The 26,290-nt window shown below is 39.9% G+C and overlaps 1 protein-coding gene and 1 non-coding gene across 2 annotated transcripts in view; both read right to left on the reverse strand.

Moving 5' to 3' along the window:
* Window positions 1-2,526: 2,526 nt before the first annotated feature.
* On the reverse strand, window positions 2,527-2,632 carry LOC138988019 (U6 spliceosomal RNA). Its single transcript, XR_011464368.1, has one exon. It is a non-coding gene; the product is annotated as a U6 spliceosomal RNA (small nuclear RNA).
* Window positions 2,633-17,934: 15,302 nt separating this feature from the next.
* LOC102268072 (ovostatin homolog 2-like) overlaps window positions 17,935-26,290 on the reverse strand; it is a 64,973-nt gene continuing 56,617 nt past the window's right edge. Inside the window, exons 28-35 of the mRNA XM_070370132.1 lie at window positions 25,425-25,636; window positions 23,697-23,906; window positions 22,875-22,999; window positions 20,888-20,978; window positions 20,456-20,524; window positions 19,488-19,590; window positions 18,498-18,574; window positions 17,935-18,068 (exon numbers count right to left, since the gene is read on the reverse strand). Coding sequence (XP_070226233.1) covers window positions 18,522-18,574; window positions 19,488-19,590; window positions 20,456-20,524; window positions 20,888-20,978; window positions 22,875-22,999; window positions 23,697-23,906; window positions 25,425-25,636 — 863 coding nt within the window. The 3' untranslated portion in view covers window positions 17,935-18,068; window positions 18,498-18,521. The remainder of the gene's footprint in view (window positions 18,069-18,497; window positions 18,575-19,487; window positions 19,591-20,455; window positions 20,525-20,887; window positions 20,979-22,874; window positions 23,000-23,696; window positions 23,907-25,424; window positions 25,637-26,290) is intronic.

Here is a 26,290-nt window from a genome sequence, read left to right on the forward strand (position 1 = left end):
CAGAGTTCACTCAGACCCACATCCATCGAGTCAGTGATGCCATCCAGCCATCTCATCCTCTGTCATCCCCTTCTCCTCCTACCCCAACCCCTCCCAGCATCAGAGTCTTTTCCAATGAGTCAACTCTTTGCATGAGGTGGCCAAAGTACTGGAGCTTCAGCTTTAGCATCATTCCTTCCAAAGAAATCCCAGGGCTGATGTCCTTCAGAATGGACTGGTTGGATCTCCTTGCAGTCCAAGGGACTCTCAAGAATCTTCTCCAACACCACAGTTCAAAAGCATCAATTCTTTGGTGCTCAGCTTTCTTCACAGTCCAACTCTCACATCCATACATGACCACTGGAAAAACCATTAACTTTGACTAGACGGACCTTTGTTGGCAAAGTAATGTCTCTGCTTTTGAATATGCTATCTAGGTTGGTCATAACTTTTCTTCCAAGGAGTAAGCATCTTTTAATTTCATGGCTGCAGTCACCATCTGCAGGGATTTTGGAGTATTACTCAGGCATTAAAAGGAATACATTTGAATCAGTTCTAATGAGGTGGATGAAACTGGAGCCTATTATACAGAGTGAAGTAAGCCAGAAAGAAAAACACCAGTACAGTATACTAACGCATATATATGGAATTTAGAAAGATGGTAATGATAACCCTGTATGCGAGACAGCAAAAGAGACACAGATGTATAGAACAGTCTTTTGGACTCTGTAGGAGAGGGAAAGGGTGGGATGATTTGGGAGAATGGCATTAAAACATGTATAATATCATATATGAAATGAATTGCCAGTCCAGGTTCGATGCAGGATACAGGATGCTTGGGGCTGGTGCACTGGGATGACCCAGAGGGATGGTATGGGGAGGGAGGTGGGGGGGGGTTCAGGATGGGGAACACGTGTATATCCGTGGTGGATTCATGTCAATGTATGCCAAAACCAATACAATATTGTAAAGTAATTAACCTCCAATTAAAATAAATAAATTAAAAATAATAAAACAAACAAAAGCAACAGGACCCTGGGAAAACTATGACTATTTTAAGCATTATATCTTAGACACTAATGATCAACTTTTTTGAAAACTGAATACCCTCAATTGTGTGACACTCATTCGTCTTTTTTGCTACTAAAAACCACTTCCCAGCATCGTAAGTCCTCTATTAGAAAACATATGGGATGAGAGAAAAGAAAAAACCCACCTCGTTTTAATTAAGTTTTCATGTTTCTGGGCTGTTGGAAGTAGTAGCAGGCTTTTAAACCTCTGCCTTCTTTAGCTCTTCTTAGTGAGAATTCCAGAAATCTTCCAATTTTGTCCCTAGTCTTATTTCTTGAAATCTTTCCTATCAGGAAAGAAATTATTAGTTAATAATGTCAGTTGCTAAGGCTGATCTTCTTGAGTGTCCCTTGGACTGCAAGGAGATCCAACCAGTCCATTCTAAAGGAAATCAGCCCTGGGTGTTCTTTGGAAGGAACAATGCTGAAGCTGAAACTCCAGTACTTTGGCCACCTCATGTGAAGAATTGACTTATTGGAAAAGACTCTGGTGCTGGGGGTGCAGGAGGAGAAGGGGACGACAGAGGGTGAGATGGCTGGGTGGCACCACCAACTCGATGGACATGAGTTTGAGTGAACTCCGGGAGTGATGGACAGGGAGGCCTGGCGTGCTGCGATTCATGGGGTTGCAGAGAGTCGGACACAATTGAGCTACTGAACTGAACTGAACTGAAGGCTGATCTTCAGGCTGTTTTTGTCATGGCATAATTCCCTATCTACAGAAAACAGCTCTTCAGTTCCATAGCTTAGACTTTCCTGTAACTCTTCTATTCACTTGAACTTATTTCCCTCCCTGCTGCAAATAAGTCTATGCAACTCTCATCTTAAGGCGTGATTTTGAATTAATTCCACCTCTGTGCTTTCTCATGTGCCGTTCATCTCGTCAGAAATGTCTTCTTTTGAGACATTTCTGTAGTAACCTATGCCTAAGAACTGCTTCTTGACCATGGAAATGAGGAGAGATTTCTCAGCTTAATTCCGTGTCATGCTGATCATTCTATCACTGGGCAATTCTCTACTCACTAGGGTTCTCTTACTTGATATACTTTTTTTTTTTTTTTGTTTTCTTTTATTTTTTTAAATTTTATTTTATTTTTAAACTTTACAATATTGTATTAGTTTTGCCAAACATCGAAATGAATCCGCCACAGGTAACTTTACAATATTGTATTGGTTTTGCCATATATCAACATGAATCCACCACATTGATATACTTTATTGCTGTTTTACTTACAGTTCAGCTGTTAGCTTATACATTTATACAAACTGTCAGTGATTTGAAAACTTGATTATTATTAGAATCACCTAAGGAGCTCTTTAAAAATACAGTTTCCAAGGTCTCCCACTCCATACTTACTGAAACTAAATATTTTTCCTTTATGATGCATAATCTATATTTTCAAGTTCCTTTTTTTTTAGTATGATTGACATGAAGAATGCCATATATTTAATGTACAGAAAAGAAGCATATATCTGTGAAAAAATGAAATGTTTCATGAATTTGTGTGTTCTCCTTATCTAGGGTCATGCTAATCTTCTCTGTATTGTTCTAATTTTAGTATGAGTGAGTCAGAGTTGTTCAGTCATGTCTAACTCTTTGCGACCCCATGGACAGTAGCCTGTCAGGCTCCTCTGTCCATGTGATTCTCCAGGCAAGATACTGGAGTGGGATGCCCATTCCTTTCTCCAGAGGATCTTTCCAATCCAGGGATCGAACCTGGATCTCTCACATTGCAGGCAGATTCTTTACTGTCTGAGCCACCAGGGAAGACCCAAATCTGGGCTTTAGAGGGACACACCCAGATTTTAGTGTACATGCTGCTGAAGTGAGCACTTTAATCTATATTTTTATTTTATATTTTAAGCAACCTTTCTAATGGATTTTAATATGACTGATTTGCTAAGCATGTATTGGTGGTGGTGGTTTAGTCATTGAGTTATATCTGACTCTTGCGACCTCATGGACTGTGGATTCTCCAGGCAAGAATACTGGAGTAGCTTCCCATTTCTTTCACCAAAAGTTCTTCCCAACCCAGGGATCAGATCCAGGTCTCCTGCATTGCAGGTGAATTCTTTACCAACTGAGCCATCAGGGAAGCCACAAGCATGTGTTGAGTACCATCAATTTAGATATCCTATAAATGATAGTAGCTGAGCATAATGAAACTTAGATACACTCAGTTTCTTCCCAAGCTTGTAGATGGATACCTGTCTGCACAAGGACCATGTTTTCTCTGGGCCTGATTGCTATTGATCTTTCCTTCTGGTTGAGAGTTGCTCTTTTAGCAAAGAATGTAATGAAAGCTGGTCTGGTCTGGAGAACCTAGGGAGCAAATAAATATGAGATAGCTGTCTTATCAAAAAATCCCTCCCTGGGGAGAAGGGGGCTTTGGGGTGACAGCAAATGGGTACAGATTTTTGGAGGGGATAATGAAAATATTCCTGCGGTGATGGTTACAAAACTCTGGATATACTAAAAGTCACTGACTTATACTCTAAATGGATGAATTTTCTAGTGTGTAAACTATATCTTGATAAAGCTGTTAAAAAAATCCCTCCTACTAACTAGGTGTTGACATCACTCAAAATTTTAATTTATCATTTGTCATATCTTTTCCTGGAAAAGCCAATCTTGTTTATTTCTCTCATTTTGTCACTTTCTTATATCATCGTTTAAATTCTTTTTTTTTTTTTTCTTTCTTAAAACTTTCCTTCTCTGTATGGGAATGTTTCCTTTTCTTTATCTTATTCCATTTGACAAATTTCTGTCCTCATTCCCTTGTCAGCATTTATGACTGTACTTACATCATCATAAACTGAGAACTATGTTATTCTTTTAAAAATTAAAAGACATTTACATACACTGTAAAATAATCTGATATCTGTCCATAGAAAGTCAGTTATATGGGTACCTTTTGTGAACCTGCAATATTCTTATCTCTACACACTAGAATGAAATATTTAATTCAAAGCTAATGCATTTGAAGAAATCCTGTCCAGTAACATTTCTCTTCAAATATTTTGGTCTGGATCTCACTATAGTTGAGAGAGACAGTCAAGAAAACAGATTCTGTTTTGTAGATTGAAAAGCTTTGCATAAGCTTTAGCTAAAGAGCTTTCTTGTAGAATGAAGGGATGAATAGAGCATACTGCTTACAAAATTTAAGCCAGAGCATTAAAATTGAAAGCATCAAAGCAATACTTAGCTACTTAGCAATCATTTTGATAACTGAAGGATTTTGGAGTTTAAGAAAATTGCAATACATCAAAAGACTGAATCTGAGGAATTAATGTAACAGAAAGATGCTGGCCTATGTATCAGACTTTGCAGCCCCAACAAAGGAAACCTCAATAACAGAGAAGCAATTAATTAAAGTAATTAGTTCTATAAAGGCTATCAAAGTCAGTATTTTCATTACAATGCTTTGCCTCCAAATTGATACAACAAATTTCATTTCAAATTTTCCCACTCTTAGTCCAGCTTCTTTCCTCAGCTTCCCATTGATGCCTCTTCTTTAATATGGATACAACAGTGTTAGAGCTCTTGATTACATTCTGGATATTTACTAGGCAAACATGATAGTGCCATTAAAATTTGGAATTTAATGTATGAATTAACGGGCTTCCCAGGTAGTGCAGTGGTAAAGAATCCACCTGCCAATGCAGGAGATGTAAGAGACTTGGGTTCAATCCTTGGGTCAGGAAGATCCCCTGGAGGAGGAAATGGCAATCCATTCCAGTATTCTTGCCTGGATAACTAGACGAACAGAGGAACCTGACGGGGTACAGTCGATGGGGTTTCAAAAAGTGGGAGATAACTAACTATGCTGCTGCTGCTGCTAAGTCGCTTCAGTCGTGTCTGACCCTGTGCGACCCCATAGACAGCAGCCCACCAGGCTCCCGCGTCCCTGGGATTCTCCGGGCAAGAACAATGGAGTGGGTTGCCATTTCCTTCTCCAACGCCTGAAAGTGAAAAGTGAAAGGGAAGTCGCTCAGTCGTGTCAGACTCTTCGTGACCCCATGGACTGCAGCTACCAGGCTCCTCCGTCCATGGGATTTTCCAGGCAAAAGTACTGGAGTGGGGTGCCATTGACTTCTCCGTGACTAACTATACATTTCCTCTAATCATTCACTAAAGCAAAAAAAAAAAAAAAAAATGATATTCATGATCTTTTCTTTCTCTTGCTGTATTTTTACCCACCCCTTTCTACAAGGACAACCTGGTATTGTGTGTTTCTTTACTGCAAAGGTTTTGGCCAAGTCTAAAGAAAATTGTCCCTGTCATTTGACCAAGACTGTGTCTTTATGCCTTTAATTAATGTCTCTACATCACAAATGGAAAACAATGTCATAGTGGTGATCACTTACCTTATCCTTTATGAAAAGCAACAACAAAAATCTACTTCTCTCCATGCTTCTCCTCCTTTACTGATTCCATGGAGTTTCTTTGTCCCTTGTCATAACACTCACTTCAAGGTGTGACCCTAAAACAATCACTTAATATTTGAAGAACATTCAAATAGTTACATACTTACACTTAGAACATCTTTGTTAATCAAAATGTAGAACATAAATTTACCAGAAATGGGCATACCTGGAAGTCAAATGTTTTCTAAGACTTTATTAACATGATACAACTTGGAAGCCTAAATCTAATATCAACAAAAGGAAGTGTAACATGAGGAATTTCAAAAACACAAATTAATTGTTATGCATGTTGAAATTTGGTGAGTGGGAGAAGCAACTTGCATTAACACTCCTTTTTACTAAGGTGAATTGAGTTTATATTTTCAAACAAATGTAATCTGATTTATCTGATTAGGAGGAGACAAACATAAACATCTAAATACATATCCCTCTGATACATATACTTATGTATGTGCTATGCTTAGTTGCTCAGTTATGTCCAATGCTTTGTGACTCCAGGGCTGTGGCTTGTCAGGCACCTCTGTCAATGGACTTCTCCAGGCAAGAATGCTGGAGTGGGTTGCCATGCCTTTCTCCAGGGGAATCTTCCCAACCCAGAGATCGAACTCAGGTCTCCCGCATTGCAGTCAGATTCTTTACCATCTGAGCCACCAGGGAAGCCCATATATATATAAAGTATATATATATATACATATACTTTAAGTTCATTAAGTTGACTCACCCATATGAGAATTCTCTAGATTGTCAATTAGCAGCTAAAATTTGTTGTATCTATCCTTAGAATTGTCTATCTAGTTCTCATGTTTGGAATTTATATATTTGAAGTTAATACTCATACTTTAATACATAAAACACTTTATATCCAGATAATTTTGTCTATGATGAAAAAGTGATTGAAAATTATATAGGCAATATATACTCTTAAAAAGTAAATAGGTAGCACATGCTGGTGAAAAGTAAAAATAAGAAAGATAAAAAATAAATTATTTCCAGTCTTGTGAAAATACATCCCAAATTCCAAAGTCAAATTTGGAGTATAACTTCAGTATAGTTCTATATCCTTATCCTCTTTCAGGCTTCACTTTCTTTAAGATATGGTTCCTTGGGAAGTAGTTATAATTCATTGTTAAATTAATTTTTTAAACTTTTTATTTTTTATTGGGGTATAGCCAATTAACAATGTTGTGATAAGTTTTAGGTAAAGAGTGAAGGGGCTCAGCCATATGTAGACATGTAACTATTCTCCCCCAAACTCCCCTCCCATCCAGGCTGCCACATAATATTGAGCAGCGTTTCATGTGCTAAACAGTAGGTCCTTAATTATCCATTTAAAATATAGCAGTGTGTACATGTTCATCCCAACCTCCCTAACAATCTCTTCCTCCCACCCTTCCCTCCCTGCAACATAATTTTTAATATTAAGAAAGTAGAAAATTTCTGGAAAGAACCCTAACCCTTTCACAATCTTTGATGATAATCACTTTGATGATAGTGACATTGCTTTGCACAATATTCAGTGTTATGCAATTATTTCCTGTTAGATAAAGGCTTAGGGCAAAGGGAAAATGTGCCAGGAATCTATCATGACTAGTGTCATGAATGAGAACTTGTTCCTTCCTCAGAACATGTTCTTGATGAGAACTCTACCCACAACCTCACAGGCAGTCACGTCCTGCAGCAGATGGTAAGCAAGGTGCCTCTGTCTTCTCCCTTCAAACCCTTCTTTGTGTGAATGCTCACAGGATTATGCACCTGGGGTAGGGCTGAGGGGGAGCAAGCTCACAGTGTTCTCTTTGGAATTACCATTACCTCAAATAATAAGGTTTCTGTCAACTTGTTTTGGTTTTGGCAAGTCATAAAATTTTCCAGACTCTTTTTGCCTTGAGAAGTGGACTTTCTTTTAGGCAGAGTGAGTCTGGGAACCAACGGATCCTGCTGGGAAATGGGTGCAGCCAGTGCAGCCCCTTTGCATCCAGTGGCTTAAGACTCTGAGAGACAAAAGCAGGGGGCACAGGTTCGATCCCTGGTTGGGGAACTAGATTCTACATGCAGCAACTAAGACTCAGGGCAGCCAAATATTTTAAAAATGAAAGCTTTCCCTCAAAAAAAAAAAAAAAATTTTTTTTTTTTAAATTTTGTTGTTGTAAAAAAGAAACTACATTTACTCACCCGGTACTTTAAATATCATTATATTAAGAATGGGGTTTGTATGTAGAATTTTCTTTCCTTTTCCTGGGTGGAAACTCAAAGCCCATGTTTGGATTCTGCTTCTATGACTTAGAGACAAATAGCCTCTGATGAGTCACTGAAATTCCCGATGCTTCTCTTTCTTTGTCTATGAATGGGAATAATTATAACAGCAATGATTTATAAGGTTATTGTGGGAATTAGGCAGTGCTGGAGTGGCGAGCGGTGGCTGTGTGGCTCTGGAGGGGCAAACGGCAGAGAAGAGATACCCCACGTCCAAGGTCAGAAAAGCCCCAGTAAGACGATAGGCACTGGAGCAGCTGTGAGGAGCTACTCCACGTTCAAGGGCAAAGGAGAAGCACCAGAAAGACGGTAGGAGGGGCGAATTCGTATTTAGAATCAAACCTCGGTTCCACCAGAGACGCTCAGAGGGCTCAAACAAACCTTGTGCGCACCAGGACCCAGGGACCACACAGAGATGGAGACAGAGACAGAGACAGAGATAGAGACAGAACTGTGTTTGAGTGTCTCTGGTGGAAGTACAGGTTGGCAGTGGTCTGCTGCAGGGACAGGGGCTCTGGGTGTGGGTATGGCATAAACCCTCTAGGAGGAGGTCGCCATTAACCCCACTATAGAGCTGCCAGAACTTACATGGGACAGGGAAATAGACTCTTGGAGGGCACAACAGAACCTTGTGCACCTGGACCCAAGAGAAAGGAACAGTCACCCACAGGAGACTTGCCTGTGGGTGTCCGTGAGTCTCCGGCAAAGGCGTGGGTCGGTGATGGCCTGCTGCAGGGTTGGGGACGTGGAGTGTAGCAGCATGTGCCTGGGTTCTTTTGAGACAGGTCACCACTATCTTCATTAGATCAGATCAGATCAGTTGCTCAGTCATGTCCGACTCTTTACAACCCCATGAATCGCAGCACGCCAGGCCTCCCTGTCCATCACCAACTCCCAGAGTTCACTCAGACTCACGTCCATCGAGTCAGTGATGCCATCCAGCCATCTCATCCTCTGTTGTCCCCTTCTCCTCCTGCCCCCAATCCCTCCCAGCATCAGAGTCTTTTCCAGTGAGTCAACTCTTCGCATGAGGTGGCCAAAGTACTGGAGTTTCAGCTTTACCCTCATTCCTTCCAAAGAAATCCCAGGGCTGATCTTCAGAATGGACTGGTTGGATCTCCTTGCAGTCCAAGGGACTCTCAAGAGTCTTCTCCAACACCACAGTTCAAAGGCATCAATTCTTCAGTGCTCAGCCTTCTTCACAGTCCAACTCTCACATCCATACATGACCACAGGAAAAACCATAGCCTTGACTAGATGGACCTTTGTTGGCAAAGTAATATCTCTGCTTTTGAATATGCTATCTAGTTACTTCCACCATAGTTTGAGTGGTGAGTGAGTGAAGTTGCTCACTTGTGTCCGACTCTTTGCGACCCCATGGGCAGTAGCCTGCACCAGGCTCCTCTGTCCATGGGGTTTTCTAGGCAAAAGTACTGGAGTGGGTTGCCATTTCCTTCTCCAGGGAATCTTCCTGACCGAGGGATTGAACCCAGGTCTCCCGCTTTACCATCTGAGCCACCAGGGAAGTCCCAGGTAAATAGCAGGGAGGGAACACAGCTCCACCTATAAACAGAAAATTGGATTAAAGATTTACTGAGCATGGCCCTGCCCATAAGAACAAGACCCAGTTTCCTCCTCAGTCAGTCTATCCCATCAGGAAACTTTCATAAGCCTCTTATCCTTCTCCATCAGAGGGCTGCTCCTGCTGATAAGTCACTTCAGTCCTGTCCGACTCTTAGCGGCTTATGGACAGAGCCTACCAGTCTCCTCTGTCCATGAGATTTTCCAGGCAAGAGTACTGGAGTGGGGTGCCATTGCCCTCTCTGCCATCAGAGGGCAGATAGACCGAAAACCACTATCACAGAAAACTAACCAATCTAGTCACATGGACCACAGCCTTGTCTAACTCAATAAAACTGTGAGCCATGGTGTGTAGGGCCACCCAAGACGGACGGGTCGTGGTGGAGAGTTCTGACAAAATGTGGTCCACTGGAGAAGGGAATGGAAAACCACTTTAGTATTCCTGCCTTGAGAAACCCATGAACAGTATGAAAAGGAAAATAGATAGGACACTGAAAGATGAACTCCCCAATTTGGTAGGTGCCCAATATGCTACTGGAGATCAGTGGAGAAATAACTCCAGACAGTATGAAGAGAGGGAACCAAAGCAAAAACAACACCCAGTTGTGGATATGACCGGTGATGGAAGCAAGGTCCAATGCTGTAAAGAGCAATATTGCATAGGAACCTGAAATGTTAGATGCATGAATCAAGGCAAATTGGAAGTGGTCAAACAGGAGATGGAAAGAGCAAATGTCGACATTTTAGGAATCAGGGAACTAAAATAAACTGGAATGGGTGAATTTAATTCTGATGACCATTATATCTACTACTGTGGGCAAGAATCCCTTAGAAGAAATGGAGTAATCATAGTCAACAAAAGAGTCAAAGTGGAGTACTTGGATGCAATCTCAAAAATAACAGAATGATCTCTGTTCACTTCCGAGGGAAACCATCCAATATCACGGCTATCCAAGTTTATGACCAGACCAGTAATGCTGAAGAAGCTGAAGTTGAACAGTTCTATGAAGACCTACAGACCTTCTAGAATTAACACCAAAAAAAGATGTCCTTTTCATTATGGGGGCCTGGAATGCAAAAGTAGGAAGTCAAGAAACACCTGGAGTAACAGGCAAATTTGGCCTTGGAATACGGAATGAAGCAGGGCAAAGGCTAATTTGCCAAAAGAACGCACTGGTCATAGCAAACACCCTCTTCCAACAACACAAGAAAAGACTGTGCACATGGACATCACCAGATGGTCAACACTGAAATTAGATTGATTATATTCTTTGTAGCCAAAGATAACGAAGCTGTATACAGTCAGCAAAAACAAGACCAGGATCTGACTGTGGCTCAGATCATGAACTCCTTATTGCCAAATTCAGACTGAAATTGGAGAAAGTGGGGAAAACCACTAGACCATTCAGGTATGACCTAAATCAAATCCCTTATGATTATACAGTGGAAATGAGAAATAGATTTAAGGGACTAGATCTCATAGACAGAGTGCCTGATGAACTATGGATGGAAGTTCATGACATTGTACAGGAGACAGGGATCAAGACCATCCCCATGGAAAAGAAATGCAAAAAAGCAAAATGGCTGTCTGGGGAGGCCTTAACAAATAGCTGTGAAAAGAAGATAAGTGAAAAGCAAAGGAGAAAAGGAAAGATATAAGCATCAGAATGCAGAGTTCTGAAGAATAGCAAGGAGAGATAAGAAAGCCTTCCTCAGCAATCAATGCAAAGAAATAGAGGAAAACAACAGAATGAGAAAGACTAGAGATCTCTTCAAGAAAATTAGAGATACCAAGGGAACATTTCATGTAAAGATGGGCTCAATAAAGGACAGAAATGGTATGGACCTAACAGAAGCAAAAGACATTTAGAAGAGGTGGCAAGAATACACAGAACTGTACAAAAAAGAACTTCATGACCCAGATAATCATGATGGTCTGATCACTGACCTAGAGCCAGACATCCTGGAATGTGAAGTCAAGTGGACCTTAGTAAGCATCACTACGAACAAAGCTAGTGGAGTTGATGGAATTCCAGTTGAGCTATTTCAAATCCTAAAAAATGATGCTGTGAAAGTGCTGCATTCAATATACCAGCAAATTTGGAAAACTCAGCAGTGGCTACAGGACTGGAAAAGGTCAGTTTTCATTCCAATCCCTAAGAAAGGCAATGCCAAAGAATGCTCAAACTACCACACAATTGCATTCATTTCACACGCTAGCAAAGTAATGATCAAAAATTTTCAAGCCAGGCTTCAGCAATATGTGAACCGTGAACTTCCAGATGTTCAAGCTGGTTTTAGAAAAGGTAGAGGAACCAGAGATAAAATTGCCAACATCCACTGGATCATCAAAAAAGCAAGAGAGTTCCAGAAAAACATCTATTTCTGCTTTATTGACTATGCCAAAGCCTTTGATTCTGTGGATCACAATAAAGTGTGGAAAATTCTGAAGGAGATGGGAATTTCAGACCACCTTACCTGCCTCTTGAGAAATCTGTATGCAGGTTAGGAAGAAACAGTTACAACTGTACGTGGAACAACAAACTGGTTCCAAATAGGAAAGGTAGTATGTCAAGGCTGTTTATTGTCACCCTGCTTATTTAACTTATATGCAGAGTGCATCATGAGAAATGCTGGGCTGGATGAAACACTAATTGAAATCAGTATTGCCGGGAGAACTATCAATAACCTCAGATATGCAGATGACACCACTCTTATGGCAGAAAGTGAAGAAGAACTAAAGGGGCTCTTGATGAAAGTGAAAGAGGAGAGTGAAAAAGCTGGCTTAAACCTCAACATTCAGAACACTAAGATCATGGCATCTGGTTCATCATGTCATGGCAAATAGATGGAGAAACTGGAAACAGTGGCAGACTTTATTTTTTGGGGCTCCCAAATCACTGCAGATGGTGACTGCAGCCATGAAATAAAAAGACTCTTAGTTCTTGGAAGAAAAGTTATGACCAATCTAGACAACATATTAAAAAGCAGAGACATTACTTTGTCAACAAAGGTCTGTCTAGTCAAGGCTATGATTTTTCCATTAGTCATGTATGGATGTGAGAGTTGGACTATAAAGAAAGCTGATCACCAAAGAATTGATGCTTTTGAACTGTGGTGTTGGAGAAGACTCTTGAGAGTCCCTTGAACTTCAAGGAGATCCAACCAGTCCATCCTAAAGGAAATAACTCCTAAATATTCATTGGAAGGACTGATGTTGAAGGTGAAATTCCAATACTTAGGCCACCTGATGTGAAGAACTCACTCATTGGAAAAGACCCTCATGCTGGGAAAGATTGAAGGCAAGAGAAGAGGACGACTAGGATGAGATGGTTGGATGGCATCACTGACTGAATGGACATGAGTTTGAGCAAACTCAGGGAGTTGGTGATGGACACAGAGGCCTGGCGTGCTGCAGTCCATGGGGTTGCAAAGAGTCAGACCCGACTGAGCGACTGAACTAAACCGAACTGTGGGAATTACATTGTTGTTGTCCAGTTGCTAAGTTTGTCCAACTCTTTGCGACCCTGTGAACTATAGCACACCAGGCTTCCCTGTCCATCACCAACTCCCTGAGTTTGCTCAAACTCATGTTCATTGAGTCAAGTGATGCCATCCAACCATCTCATCCTCTGTCACCCCCTTCTCCTCTTGCTCTCCATCTTTGCTACTATCAGAATCTTTTCCAATGAGTCAATTAGTATATTTAAAGTGATCAGCAAAGTGCCTGACATGTAGAAAACATTGGATAGGTCCCCTTTAAGACTAAATATTACACACACACACACACACCTTCAAAGTCCTACTCATGGAGACTATTACTGTGAGCATTGGATGTTTCATGTCAGCCAGGCACCTATACTGACCGCTCCAAATGAATTTTCCTGGGATTAATAATCAGAAAGAACTTTAAAAAGGAGGCATCACAGGTTCTATATGAAGACGAGACAGGAAAACAGAGGCAAAGAATTGGGGAAAAAATGAATCATAAGGAACTTTATCAGTGGCAAGTAAAAGAATGTCTTACTAGCAGAGATTTAAAAATACCAAACATTTATTATCTCATTTGGCACAAATTCTGAGGAACATGGAAACAGCATTAATTCAGCAGCTCACCAATGCCATCAAGAAGTTTCTTCCATTGTTTTTGCTTTACTTCTTAGGTATATCAGTATCATTTGCCTTTTTCATCACAATTTGGCTTCTAAAGTACCAAAAATGATTTCTTCCCAGCAATATCCCAATCTGGGGAAGAAAGGAGTCAGTAAAAAACAAAATTTTCTGCTCCAGAATCTCTCTCTTTCTTTTCCTTTCTTTTTTCCTCTCTGTCTGCTTCTTTCTCTCTTCTCTACCAGAGAGCAAAATCACTTTGGTTGCTGTATCAGGAGACACCCCTGTATAGGTCCTTAGTCAGATTCAATTTCAATTTCTCATTGTTAGATCAAAGTATAGTAATCGCAGGTGTGCTCCTTAGAAATTCTACTCCATGGCTGAAGTACTCGTAACTGCTGGGAATCTGGGTGGCTGTTAGTTCTTGAATGAATTCACACTGAGAATTTCTGTGAATATCAGAAAGACTTTTTACACAACTCCCCTCTTCTTCCTCCTCTTCCTTAGAGGCATCTCTGTATTCAGTAATGTTTGCTGTGATGGTATAAACACAGTCCATGGGGTCACAGAGTCAATCCCATGGACTGAGCACATGATACTCATGTGGAAAGTTAATTGCGATAATTAGGAAGTATGTAAATAACTGTTTTTTTGTGTGTCTCTTATTTATCCATGATGATATAAAGACTTGGCTCCCTTGCATTAATGTGCATGTGCATGCTCAGTTGCTCAGTCGTGTCTGATTCTTTGCAGCTCCATGGACTGTAGCCCACCAGGCTCCTCTGTCCATGGAATTTTCCAGGCGAGAATACTGAAGTGGGTTGCCATTTCCTTTCCAGGGGATATTACCGACCTAGGGATTGAATCTGGATCTCCTGCATCTCCTGCATCGGCAGGTGAATTCTTTACCACTATACCACTTGGAAGTCCCTTGCCTTAAAGTAGGAGAAACTCTAAAAGACAACCTCAGCATCAAAGCTCACTACGGGCTCAAATTTTATTGTGACCCATTGCAGCTCAACTCTTTCGTCTGTACAATCCTGATCCTTTATCCTGTACTGGTGTTGATCTTCAAAGTTGTCCCCAATAAACACCCTCACACATATCTCCATCCAGGGTTTGCGTTCCAGGGAACCTGACCTGTGAAAACCAGTCACTGTCAGAGGAGACTGTGATAATGTGATTGGCTTAAAGGATTATGCTCCATCCAAAAGTACCCTGAGGCCAGAGTTTTCATTTTACTCCTCTGGTTTCTCCTTCATAGTCTCCTTTATTCGTTCTTCCTCAACCTTCTCCTGCCTTGTGTTTTAATATTTGAATGCCTCACAGTAAAGTCCTTGATTTTCTTCTCCATACAGACTCACTGCCTGAGTGAACTCCTCCTATCCATGATCTGTGTGCCAGCATCACCCACATTTATTTATTTATTTTTTTAACCCTGAGCTCTCTCTCAAATTTCTAACATTTTTTTTTGTTGTTGTTGTTCAACTTCCAACCTATTATCTCCATTTGAGTGTATAAAAATCACAAACTCCCTACATCCAAAGACAAAGTTCTACTTTCCCATTCAAGCTTGCAGCAGCTCAGGGAATCTATTTTTCAGTAGCTCAACTGGTAAGCATGGGAACAATCTCTGTGTCCAACTCTTTGCGACCCTATGGACTATAGCCTGCCAGGTTCCTCTGTCCATGGGATTCTCCAAGCAACAATACTGGAGTGGGTTGCCATTCCCTCCTCCAGGAGACCTTCCCAACTTGAGGATCAAACCCACGTCTCTAAAGTCTTTTGCATTAGAAGGCGGGTTCTTTACCACTAGCACCACCTAGGAAGCCCCCATTTTCCTTATTCCTTGGATCCAATCCATCAGGAAATTCTACTGATTTTACCTTCAAAATATACCTGGAACTTGATATCTTCTATGTTCACTGTTGCAACCCTGGTCCAAGTCCCTGAATGGGATCCTTGAATATAATATGTATAGATTCTGGGATGTGTGTGTTTGCTGCTGCTACTGCTGCTAAGTCGCTTCAGTCATGTCCAACTCTGTGCAACCCCATAGATGGCAGCCCACCAGGCTCCCCCGTCCCTGGGATTCTCCAGGCAAGAACACTGGAGCGGGCTGCAATTTCCTTCTCCAATGCATGAAAGTGAAAAGTGAAAGTGAAGTTGCTCAGTCGTGCCCAACTTAGCGGCCCCATGGACTGCAGCCTACCAGGCTCCTCTGTCCATGAGATTTTCCAGGCAAGAGTACTGGAGTGGGTTGCCATTGCCTTCTCTGATGTGTGTTTCAGATCAGATCAGATCAGTCACTCAGTCGTGTCTGACTCTTTGTGACCCCATGAACAGCAGCATGCCAGGCCTCCCTGTCTATCACCAACTCCCGGAGTTCACTCAGACTCATGTCCATCGAGTCAGTGATGCCATCCAGCCATCTCATCCTCTGTCGTCCCCTTCTGCTCTTGCCCCCAATCCCTCCTAGCATCAGAGTATTTTCCAATGAGTCAATTCTTGGCATGAGGTGGCCAAAGTACTGAAGTTTCAGTTTTAGCATCATTCCTTCCAAAGAAATCCCAGGGCTGATCTCCTTCAGAATGGACTGGTTGGATCTCCTTGCAGTCCAAGGGACTCTCAAGAGTCTTCTCCAACACCACAGTTCAAAAGCATCAGTTCTTCAGCACTCAGCCTTCTTCACAGTCCAACTCTCACATCCATACATGACCACAGGAAAAAACCATAGCCTTGACTAGACGGACCTCTGTTGGCAAAGTAATGTCTCTGCTTTTCAATATGCTATCTAGGTTGGTCATAACTTTCCTTCCAAGGAATAAGCGTCTTTTAATTTCATGACTGCAGTCACCATCTGCAGTGATTTTGGAGCCCAGAAAAATAAAGTCTGACACTGTCTCCACTGTTTCCCCATCTATTTCCCATGAAGTGGTGGGACTGGATGCCATGATCTTCGTTTTCTGAATGTTGAGCTTTAAGCCAACTTTTTCACTCTCCACTTTCACCTTCATCAAGAGGCTTTTGAGTTCCTCTTCACTTTCTGCCATAAGGGTGGTGTCATCTGCATATCTGAGGTTATTGATATTTTTCTCAGGAATCTTGATTCCAGCTTGTGTTTCTTCCAGTCCAGCGTTTCTCATGATGTACTCTGCATAGAAGTTAAATAAACAGGGTGACAATATACAGCCTTGACATACTCCTTTTCATATTTGGAACCAGTCTATTGTTCCATGTCCAGTTCTAACTGTTGCTTCCTGACCTGCATATGGGTTTCTCAAGAGGCAGGTCAGGTGGTCTGGTATTCCACAGATTTCCACAGAATTTTCCACAGAAAATTCTTGCAGAATTTTCCACAGTTTATTGTGATCCACACAGTCAAAGGCTTTGGCGTAGTCAATAAAGCAGAAATAGATATTTTTCTGGAACTCTGTTGCTTTTTCCATGATCCAGCGGATGTTGGCAATTTGATCTCTAGTTCCTCTGCCTTTTCTAAAACCAGCTTGAACATCAGGAAGTTCACGGTTCACATATTGCTGAAGCCTGGCTTGGAGAATTTTAAGCATATTATCTACGTATGTGACATACGATGTTTTGGTAAACTAGTTATAAAGGAATTCTTAACACAGTGAAATAAGCTTTTGTAGTCCTTCACATGGGCTGACATAAGCAATTTATCTAGGATGATTCAATAAATAAACATTTATTACGGGCCCAGTTCTAGCTTAGGTACTATTTTTGGGGTACATTGGGCAGAGACAGTATAAAATAAATAAGCCTAGCCATCTTTTACTGTCACTCTATTATTAATTTAATACTGATAGACCCTGGGACACTTTGTTTCCAATATTTTGAACTCCACAGCTGGAGAATTTATCTCTAGCTTCTTCCTGTCTGTAACAGAGTCTCAGCAGAGTCAAGGCCTGCATCGAAATCGGTAGAGAAATGAATTAATTTCCACCCCTCTTGCCTCCAATTTTGCCCTGCCTCCATCTTCTCAATATTAATTCATTGCTTCAACCATAGTGTTAGGTAAAGGGTAGACAATGAGTATTCCTTTTCAGGCGTAAGTGATAAGCTCAGACCAATAAAATAATTTTTAGAGAAATAAACTGTCCTTGGATTACCCTCTCGATCATGTGTGTGAATTCAATAAATCTATCAGTTAATTTGTGACTAAGTATACTCTGCCCTCCACACATGCTTTGTTATTTTATTGGGAAGAGTGTTTTATATCTCCTGTGTTTCTTTTTATATCATCAAGCTCACGTGAAGTCCTCTTAAATGTGGTCTCCTCCTCTGCCCCTCCGGGAATCTGGGCTCTCGCTTTCCCTGGATGCTGGAAGATTTCATATTTAGTACTCTGAATTCTGTCTAAAAACTTGAATTCAGAATTGACAACAGTAAAGCAAAATTGTTAGCATTGGTATCAAACAAAACCTTGAGTTTTTTAGGATGAAAATTATGAATGATGTAATGAAAAAAAGAAAATCAGAGACTCGAATGCAAAAATCACAGCATTTATTGAAACGAACTCTGATAAGAACTCATAGCAGAGTGAACTCTATTCAGAATGTGAGGTGGTCATGGATTTCTTCCAGGTTTGAGACAGGAGAATGAGTTCATTCAAAGTAAATTGTTTTCTACCTGGGATTTAAAAACAGTTCAAACAATAAATAAATGTGTGTATGTACATATAAATACATACATAGAGGTGGATAAACAAATACATATTTACAGACATCCACAAATACACATTAGCATACACATGATGTGTATAAAATATGTACATACATATTAATAACATAGAAATTCATAAAACAAACATGAGAGTTTTAAAAAATGAAACATTTATGAAAAGCACACATATAGTTTCAAATTCTTTAAAGTTATTTTAAAGACATTAATAAAAATCTTAATGCTGTCCTATCAGAGTACTTACCTAATGTGCATAATTGTACAGACCGTGTGAAGCACCAGAGACTTCTCTTTGCTTCATCTATTGTTTTATCTTCTTAGGTTTTCATTTTCTCACCAGATGTTTTTAATAACTCATGATGCATATGATTTCCTTACCTTTTTTGTGTATTTTGTTTTGTCTCACTGAGAAACAGGAACACTGTTGATATTGTAAGAAGCATGGGCATATTCATCTGGAAAATAAAAAGAAAGTTCATCCTTATTACATCTCCAACTTTCTATAGCCAGATGATGTCAGATATAATTATACTAGGTCTAACCCTTCCAGTAATTCTGCAAGAAAGTCAATTCCTTCTATTTTCTAAATCCAGGAACGTTGTATTGAAGTTTAAGGTACTTGACAAAGTACATTCAATTAGTAAATGACAGAGTCAGAATTCAAAGACTGCTTTACAGGGGTTTCCCTGTGATCCAGTGGTTAAGAATCTACCTTCAAATGCAGAGGACGCAAGATTGATCGCTTGTGGGGGAACCAGGATCCCACATGCTATAGGGTTATTGAGTTTGCATCCTGCCACGAAGACCCAGCACAGCCAAAAAAACAAAAGAATGACAAAAAACCCCACCCAAAATCCCCAAAGACTTGTTGACAAACTTTTCATGACATTCAACAAGAAATTAATAGCACTAACCTTCCAGGGAACTTTTTTAAAATCTTCTGAACAGCCTCTTAGTAACTGCTTTGAAACCTAATCTATCAAGATTTGCCTATAATATTTCAGAATATTTCTCACTCTTCCTCTCAAATTAAAGTCCATAGATGTAGCATGGAATGGTTAGTCTCGGTCATTAACAACAAAAATAACAGCAACAAGACCTGGAAGCTTAGCTGGTTTGTATTTCAAATTAAGGGAGTGCCTTTTCATTATATCAAAAGGATTCTAGGTGTTGAAAAATTCTGGCAAATAGAAAAAGGCCCAGTAAGAAGTTTATATATATATATATAAAATGGAATAAAAAAACAATATGTAAAGTAAACCCAGATATTGAAGACCAAGGATGATTTTCGAAAATTAAGTAGTTCAGGGAATCCTAGATACAGATATAACTTCCAGTAGTTTTAAAGCATGGTTGTTGCCCACCTACCTTTTTCATAATAATCGTAGACAATGACTGGGGCTGGCTGAATGTTTGCCACATGGTTGATTTCCTCAACAGAGAAGGTGAAACTCTTTGCTGTATCTGAAACCTGTAAAGATACAGATTATAAATACACCAGAGCAGGCCTGCAAAAAATAAAACCACAGAGCAAATTATTTCCAGAAGTTTATGATAAATCCAGGGTGTCATGATCTTACATAATGGCAAAATAATGAGTTGCTGTTGCTGCTGCTAAGTCACTTCAGTCGTGTCCGACTCTGTGTGACCCATAGACGGCAGCCCACCGGGCTCCCCCGTCCCTGGGATTCCAGGCAAGAACACTGGAGTGGGTTGCCATTTCCTTCTCCAATGCAGGAAAGTGAAAAGTGAAAGTGAAGTCTCTCAGTCGTGACTGACCCATAGCGACCCCATGGACTGCAGCCCACCAGGCTCCTTGGGATTTTCCACGCAAGAGTACTGGAGTGGGGTGCCATTGCCTTCTCCAAAATAATGAGTTAAGTAACATTAAATTGTGTAAAATGTTGTTTCACCGATTATATTGAAGTACAAGAAAGTTGAAAACGTTACAAAAATGTAGGCATTTGTGTGGATATTAATGATGTATACACAGAAAGGATGAGTCTGAAACTCATCCCAGCCTCTGCTGGAGTTCAAGTCAAATTATAAAAGAATTGTACATCTTTGACTAGACTATGTTAGATGCTGTGAGGAATAAAAGAATGGGGAAATGATGCTTCTAAACTTGAGAATCATCCAGTTAGCCAAGGTATGTATGAAATAGCATAGTATTTAAGAGGGAAAAGATAATTAGTGGGGTGGAAGTACACTGATCACCTTTAACATCTCACATAGTTTTGACAAACCCTATCATGTATATTTAGGAGAATTTGAAGCATTCAGTTACCCTCAGAAGAAAAAGAAAGCCGTGGATAAAAAAATTATTGTCAACTTACATTTTCCAGGTAGAAAAGAACATGGTCATTCTTGAATTCACTCTTCATTACTTGGCCATTGTTTTCAAGCTTTAAGGAAATTGGCAGGGAGGGATAAATATGAAAAAGCATCATTCCAGAATTGAATGTTTCATGCTTTTTCTCTAATCAGTATCAAGAAGTTATTTTATGCAACATTCCCTTGTGCCATGATGTTTTCATAAATACAAGTCAGAACTAAATTTAAAAAATAGGTTACGAACTATTGGAAATAATGACTTCTAATTGCTATAAATCAAGAATCCATTCCACCACTGTTTTAGCAAAAATATGAGTGTGAACTGTGAATGTTTGTTTAAGTGAAGAATTACACAGCTTGGCTTTGCTAACCAACTGTTTCATCAACACACTAGTGCTTTCTGGAGATTGAAAGACTGGGCTTCTCTTACTTACCTCTTCAATGGATGACATGACTGGAGTAAATCCTGATAGCATTTTTACATCAACAAGGACCATGTTGGAGTTACTGTGAGTTCCCGTATATCTGAAATTTAAAAACAAAACACTAACTTAGACATCATTTTAGAAGAGTGACTTAACCTTATGGCAAGGATATGAGTACATTGATGCCAATTGGCTTTAAGCCTGGAGGAGAGGCAAAAGCTGGAGAAAAAACATCTGAAGATAGTCACTCTCATACATCTGGAAACAAGCACAATTAGAGTGATCGTGGCTGAGGTGATTCAAAGCAACATAAATTAGAGTAAAGAATGAATGGACCTAATCTCCCCAAATCCTGCTTTTAAACTTACTTGAGGCTTTAAAGTCAGAACTTATAGACAAAACTTTTAAACTTATATTACACATATGGTGGCTCAGTGGGTAAAAATATGCCTGTAATGCTGGAGAAACAAGGGACACAGATTCCATCCTTGGGTCAGGAAGATCACCTAGAGAAGGGCATGGCAACCCACTCCAGTATTCTTGCCTGAAGAATCCCAAGGATGGAGGAGCCTTGTGGACTGCAGGCCACGAAGGTGCAAAGAGTTGGATATGACTGAAGTGACTGAGCACAGCACACATACTTATGTCAGCTTTAGATTCTGTGCAACACTTAGAAGAGACTCGTATCTAAAAAGCAGGATGTTGGCAAAATCATACAACAGACATGCCCCCAAGAGATCTTCTAGGTTATATCCACAACTTGGGATAAGATTGTTGGGACATGAAGTTGAGGGCTGTGCATTATATTATTAGCATTAGTGTTCAACAGATTTTCATTTTGAAATCCTGAGAAAAACCCCAAAACTAATTTTACTCAATGTTTCTCCACACATTAACCAAGACTAAAACTCTTCGGTGCCTATAAATTATATTTTAATTCAAGAGAATTACTTTGCTTTTCTACACTGAAAAACATCTAAAATTTTGCTTTGTATACAGTTATATTAATGATTAAATAAATGTTAGCAGGTTTTCTCTTTTTGACACACCCATGCTTGTCTTTAGAAAGAAAACTGTATCTCTGTTGTGCAAAACTGACACACAAAAAGGTGGAAGCACTGCTGAAGGATTAATGTGGCAGAAGCTTTCCAACTGCAAATCAGTACAGATTATATTTGCATAACTCTAACTTTGATTTAGTTGAAAATGTACTAAATTTGATGTGGGCACAGAGAGTACCATCAACATGTGATTATTGTCAATAATATATAAATATCTTTTATACAATTTAAAGATTACTTTCCATTTATAGTTATTACAAAATATTGGCTATATCCCCCAGGGCTGTACAATACATCCTTGGGTCTATCTTACACCCTCCATGGTTTGTACCTCCCACTCCTGCATCCTCAGACTCCCCCTCCCCCTTCTCCCCACTGGTAATCATTAGTTTGTTCTTTATTTCTGTAAGTCCACCTCTTTTTTGTTAAATTCAGTAGTTCATTGTATTTTTTAGATTCCATATGTAAGTGATATCATACAGTATTTGTCCTTCTCTGTCTGACTTATTTCACTTAGCATGTACTTTGTGCTTAGTCTCCCAGATATGCCCGCCAGGCTCCTTTGTCCATGGGATTCTCTAGGCAAGAATACTGGAGTGGGTTGCCATGCCCTCCTTCAGGGGATCTTCCCAACCCAGGGACTGAACCCAGGTCTCCCACATTGCAGGCGGATTCTTTACTGTCTGAGCCAGCAAGGAAGCTCTTCATTAGGCCCTCCAAGTCCATCTATGGGCTTCTTTATCCATTCTTTCGCTGATGTACACTTAGGTTGCTTTCATGTCTTGGTGATCGTAAATAATGCTACTATGAACATTGGAGTACATGTGTCTTTTCAAATTAGTGCTTTTGATATTTTGTTAGTGTTTAAAATAATTCTTTTCTGATGCACCACTTTCTCTCTAACCTGAGAGTTGACATCAAAATGGGACACTTACCTGAGGGTTACTGTCAGGTCAAAATTACTCTGGAATACATCCGAAGAGTTTTTCTTTACTATTTGTAAGGAAAGGGAAAATCCAGATTCCTTTTTAGGTAGTAGCACATTATACTTCATGGTAGCCTAGAAAGGATCAGATCAGATCAGTTGCTCAGTCGTGTCCAACTCTTTGCAAAGTGTAAAAAAAAAAAAAATGCATCTATCTATCCTGTAGTAAAAATTGAAGCACTTATTGTTTTTTCTTATTTCCATTATTGCTGTTGTTATTTAGTCACTAAGTTGTGTCTGACTCTTTGCAACCCCATGGACTATAGCTCACTGAGCTCCTTTGTCCATGGGATTTCCTAGGCAAGAATACTGGAGTTGATTGCCATTTCCTTCTCCAGGGGATCTTCCTGAACCAAGGATTGAACCCCTGCCTATCCAGATGGATTCTTTACCACTGAACCACCAGGGAAGCCCTCATTTCCATTATTAATGCACTTTATTTTATAACTTCATTATCAGGGAATAAGGCTACATCTAATCATTTGATTGTCAGAAGACACAAGAATCTTTAACAATGTAATCTAATTAAAATATTAGAACACCCTCAAACGCTGACATTCCTCAAGAAACTTCTCAGTTATCCAGTTATGTTTAAGAATAGGTAGGCTTTTACAAAATAACTTTAGTTTTCAGCTGTTGAGTGGAAAATATCAATGAAGGAAAGTGTAGTCATGAAAATATGCAAGAGTAAAATAGTACTTCATACATAACTGAAAAGATAGTCTGTGTTTTTTACTGGCAAACACTCATCTTCCTCACAGAATTCCATTACCTGGATAAATGCACAACCTCGTCCTTCCACATCTACTGTGTATTGTCCACCTGCTTTTGTTAGTTCTGAACGTTGAACCAGTAAGTGATTATCACCATTAACCTGGAAAATCTTGTTGAATTCTTCACTGCTTAAGCTGACAGTGACTTGATCATCAGAGAAGATTAAATTCATGTAGCGGGTTATGGCAAGAAGGCAGACGGGCGTATCCTGCACAGAACAGTACAAGCAGCATTCCAAGCTCTGTTATGATGCAATATTAGTCATCATGTGGCCATGAACTTTAAATCAACCCATAGAAATATTTCTGACATGTCAACAGAACACCAAGAAACAGTATTCTAAACAACAGGAAAAACAGATTTGCTTGTGCTAATTGTTGTCACTTTCTTCAGCAGTTCTTAATTAGATCTAAAAGTCTTCTCAATAATTTTATAATATCCATGTGAAATAGTGCTCAATCTTTTCTAAAAATTAAGGTGTTATGTAATTTGGTTGCCATAGATAATGTTTATGTTCAACTGTCTTCAAAGATGGGAAGTCAGAATCCAGAAAGGATGTTGGGAGATTCACTAACATATGGTTTTACTCAGAAACTAAGACTGAAAAAAAGAAAGGAAGGAAGGAAATGATTTTCCTTGTGGGAATAAAACTTGCATTTCTTTGCAATAAATTTTTTTGCCTATTAAAGAAGGACATAAGCCATTGTTTTTGATACCCATTTCTTTGGCTATTCATTCATTTGCTTTTTCCAATGTATAGACCACAGAAGTAGGGAGAAATATTACTTCTTGGCTGACGTGAAGTAACGGTTTGACCAAAGTATTCTTATTGTCAGGGCTCTTGTGTTTATAACAACCATCCTTTCTAGACTTTCGTTCTATTTTTACTGTGTAAATGGAGATATAAATCAGGCATACATTCCCTGAGAGGGGATTTTATTTTATTCATTTGTACACAGAAAATTCCTAGTAGAGTTCCTGGTATACAAGAACTGCCCAATAAATGCTTGTTGACTAAATATTGGGTCACCTGTAGAGACGTGGATGGACCTAGAGACTATCATACACAGTGAAGTAAGTCAGAAAGAAAAAACCCAAATATTGTATATTAATGCATACATGTGGTATCTCGAAAAATGGTACAGATCAACCTATGTGCAGGGCAGGAATAGACACACAGATGTGGAGAATGGATGTGTGGACATGGGGTGGAGGAAGAAGTGGTGGAATGAATTGGGAGATTTGGATTGGCATAATTACACTACCATGTGTAAAATAGATAGCTGGTAGCACAGGGAGTTTACTCAAACTCATGTCCATCGAGTCAGTGATGCCATCCAGCCATCTGTGATTCATGGGGTTGCAAGGAGTTGGACACGACTAAGCGACTGAACTGAACTGAGCACAGGGAGATCAGCTCGGTGCTCTGTGATGACTTAAAGGGGTGGACTGGGGTGGGGGTAGGCGGGAGGTCTAAGAGGGAGGGGCTATATGTATACATATAGCTGATTTGTTTCATTACACAGCAGAAACCAATCCATTGCAAAGCAACTAAACCCCAATAAAGATGATTTATAATAGCAAATATTCCTTGTCTCAGGAGGTATTTCCTACCTTTGGCATTTTTATTATATATATCTATATAATATATTATCTACATTATTATAGAGTGGCATCTTTTGCATTGAACATATTGTGGTTATGTTAGTAGATCCACACCAATCACCTGAGGGGAGGAGAAGCCTCCGTGAGAATTCATCTGTTGGGCAAGCCACTGAACAATCTTACTAGCGTAGGTCAGGTCAGGGTTTTTCTGGGAAATGATAGCCAACAGCACATAGCAAGTCTTCTCTATCTCAGCAGAAGGTGCCCAAGGAATAAAGAGTGGAGATGCCTCTGTCTTGAGTTTCTTCGCTTTTCCCCAATATATCACATTATCTGGGAAGAAAAGAAGAATTTTCACACAATCCCTATGAAAAGAAAGATGCAAATGCCATCCTTGACCTCTGTTATGGGTTCATTGTGCCCCTCAAAATCCATATGTTCAAGGCCCTACTCCCTAGAACCTCAGAATGGAACTGTATTTGGATATAGGGCTTTTAAAGGGGTGAATAAGTTAAAATGAAGCCATTTAGATGGGTCTTAGTACTTAGCAACTAAACAACAATAACAACAAATGTATCCTTATCAGAAGAGATAATTTGGACTCATGAAGGGGGCACCAGGAACGTGTGTACATGGGAAAAGACATGTGAAGATGGTTAGAGAAGATGGCCATCCACAAACTAAGCACAATGGCCTCAGAAGACATCATACCCGCTGACATTTTGATCTTGGAATTCCAGCTCTAGAACCATGAGGAAAATAAATCTCTGTCATTTAAACCACCCACTATAGAGTATTTTATTGGGCTGGTCAAAAAGTTCATTCAGGTTTTTTTTTTTCTTTTTTTTAAAACCTTACATAATTGTATTAGTTTTGCCAAATATCAAAATGAATCCACCACAGGTATACATGTGTTCCCCATCCTGAACCCTCCTCCCTCCTCCCTCCCCATACCATCCCTCTGGGTCGTCCCAGTGCACCAGCCCC

This window comes from Bos mutus, chromosome 5 (genome assembly GCF_027580195.1).
Source record: "Bos mutus isolate GX-2022 chromosome 5, NWIPB_WYAK_1.1, whole genome shotgun sequence".
Lineage (NCBI taxonomy): Eukaryota > Metazoa > Chordata > Mammalia > Artiodactyla > Bovidae > Bos > Bos mutus.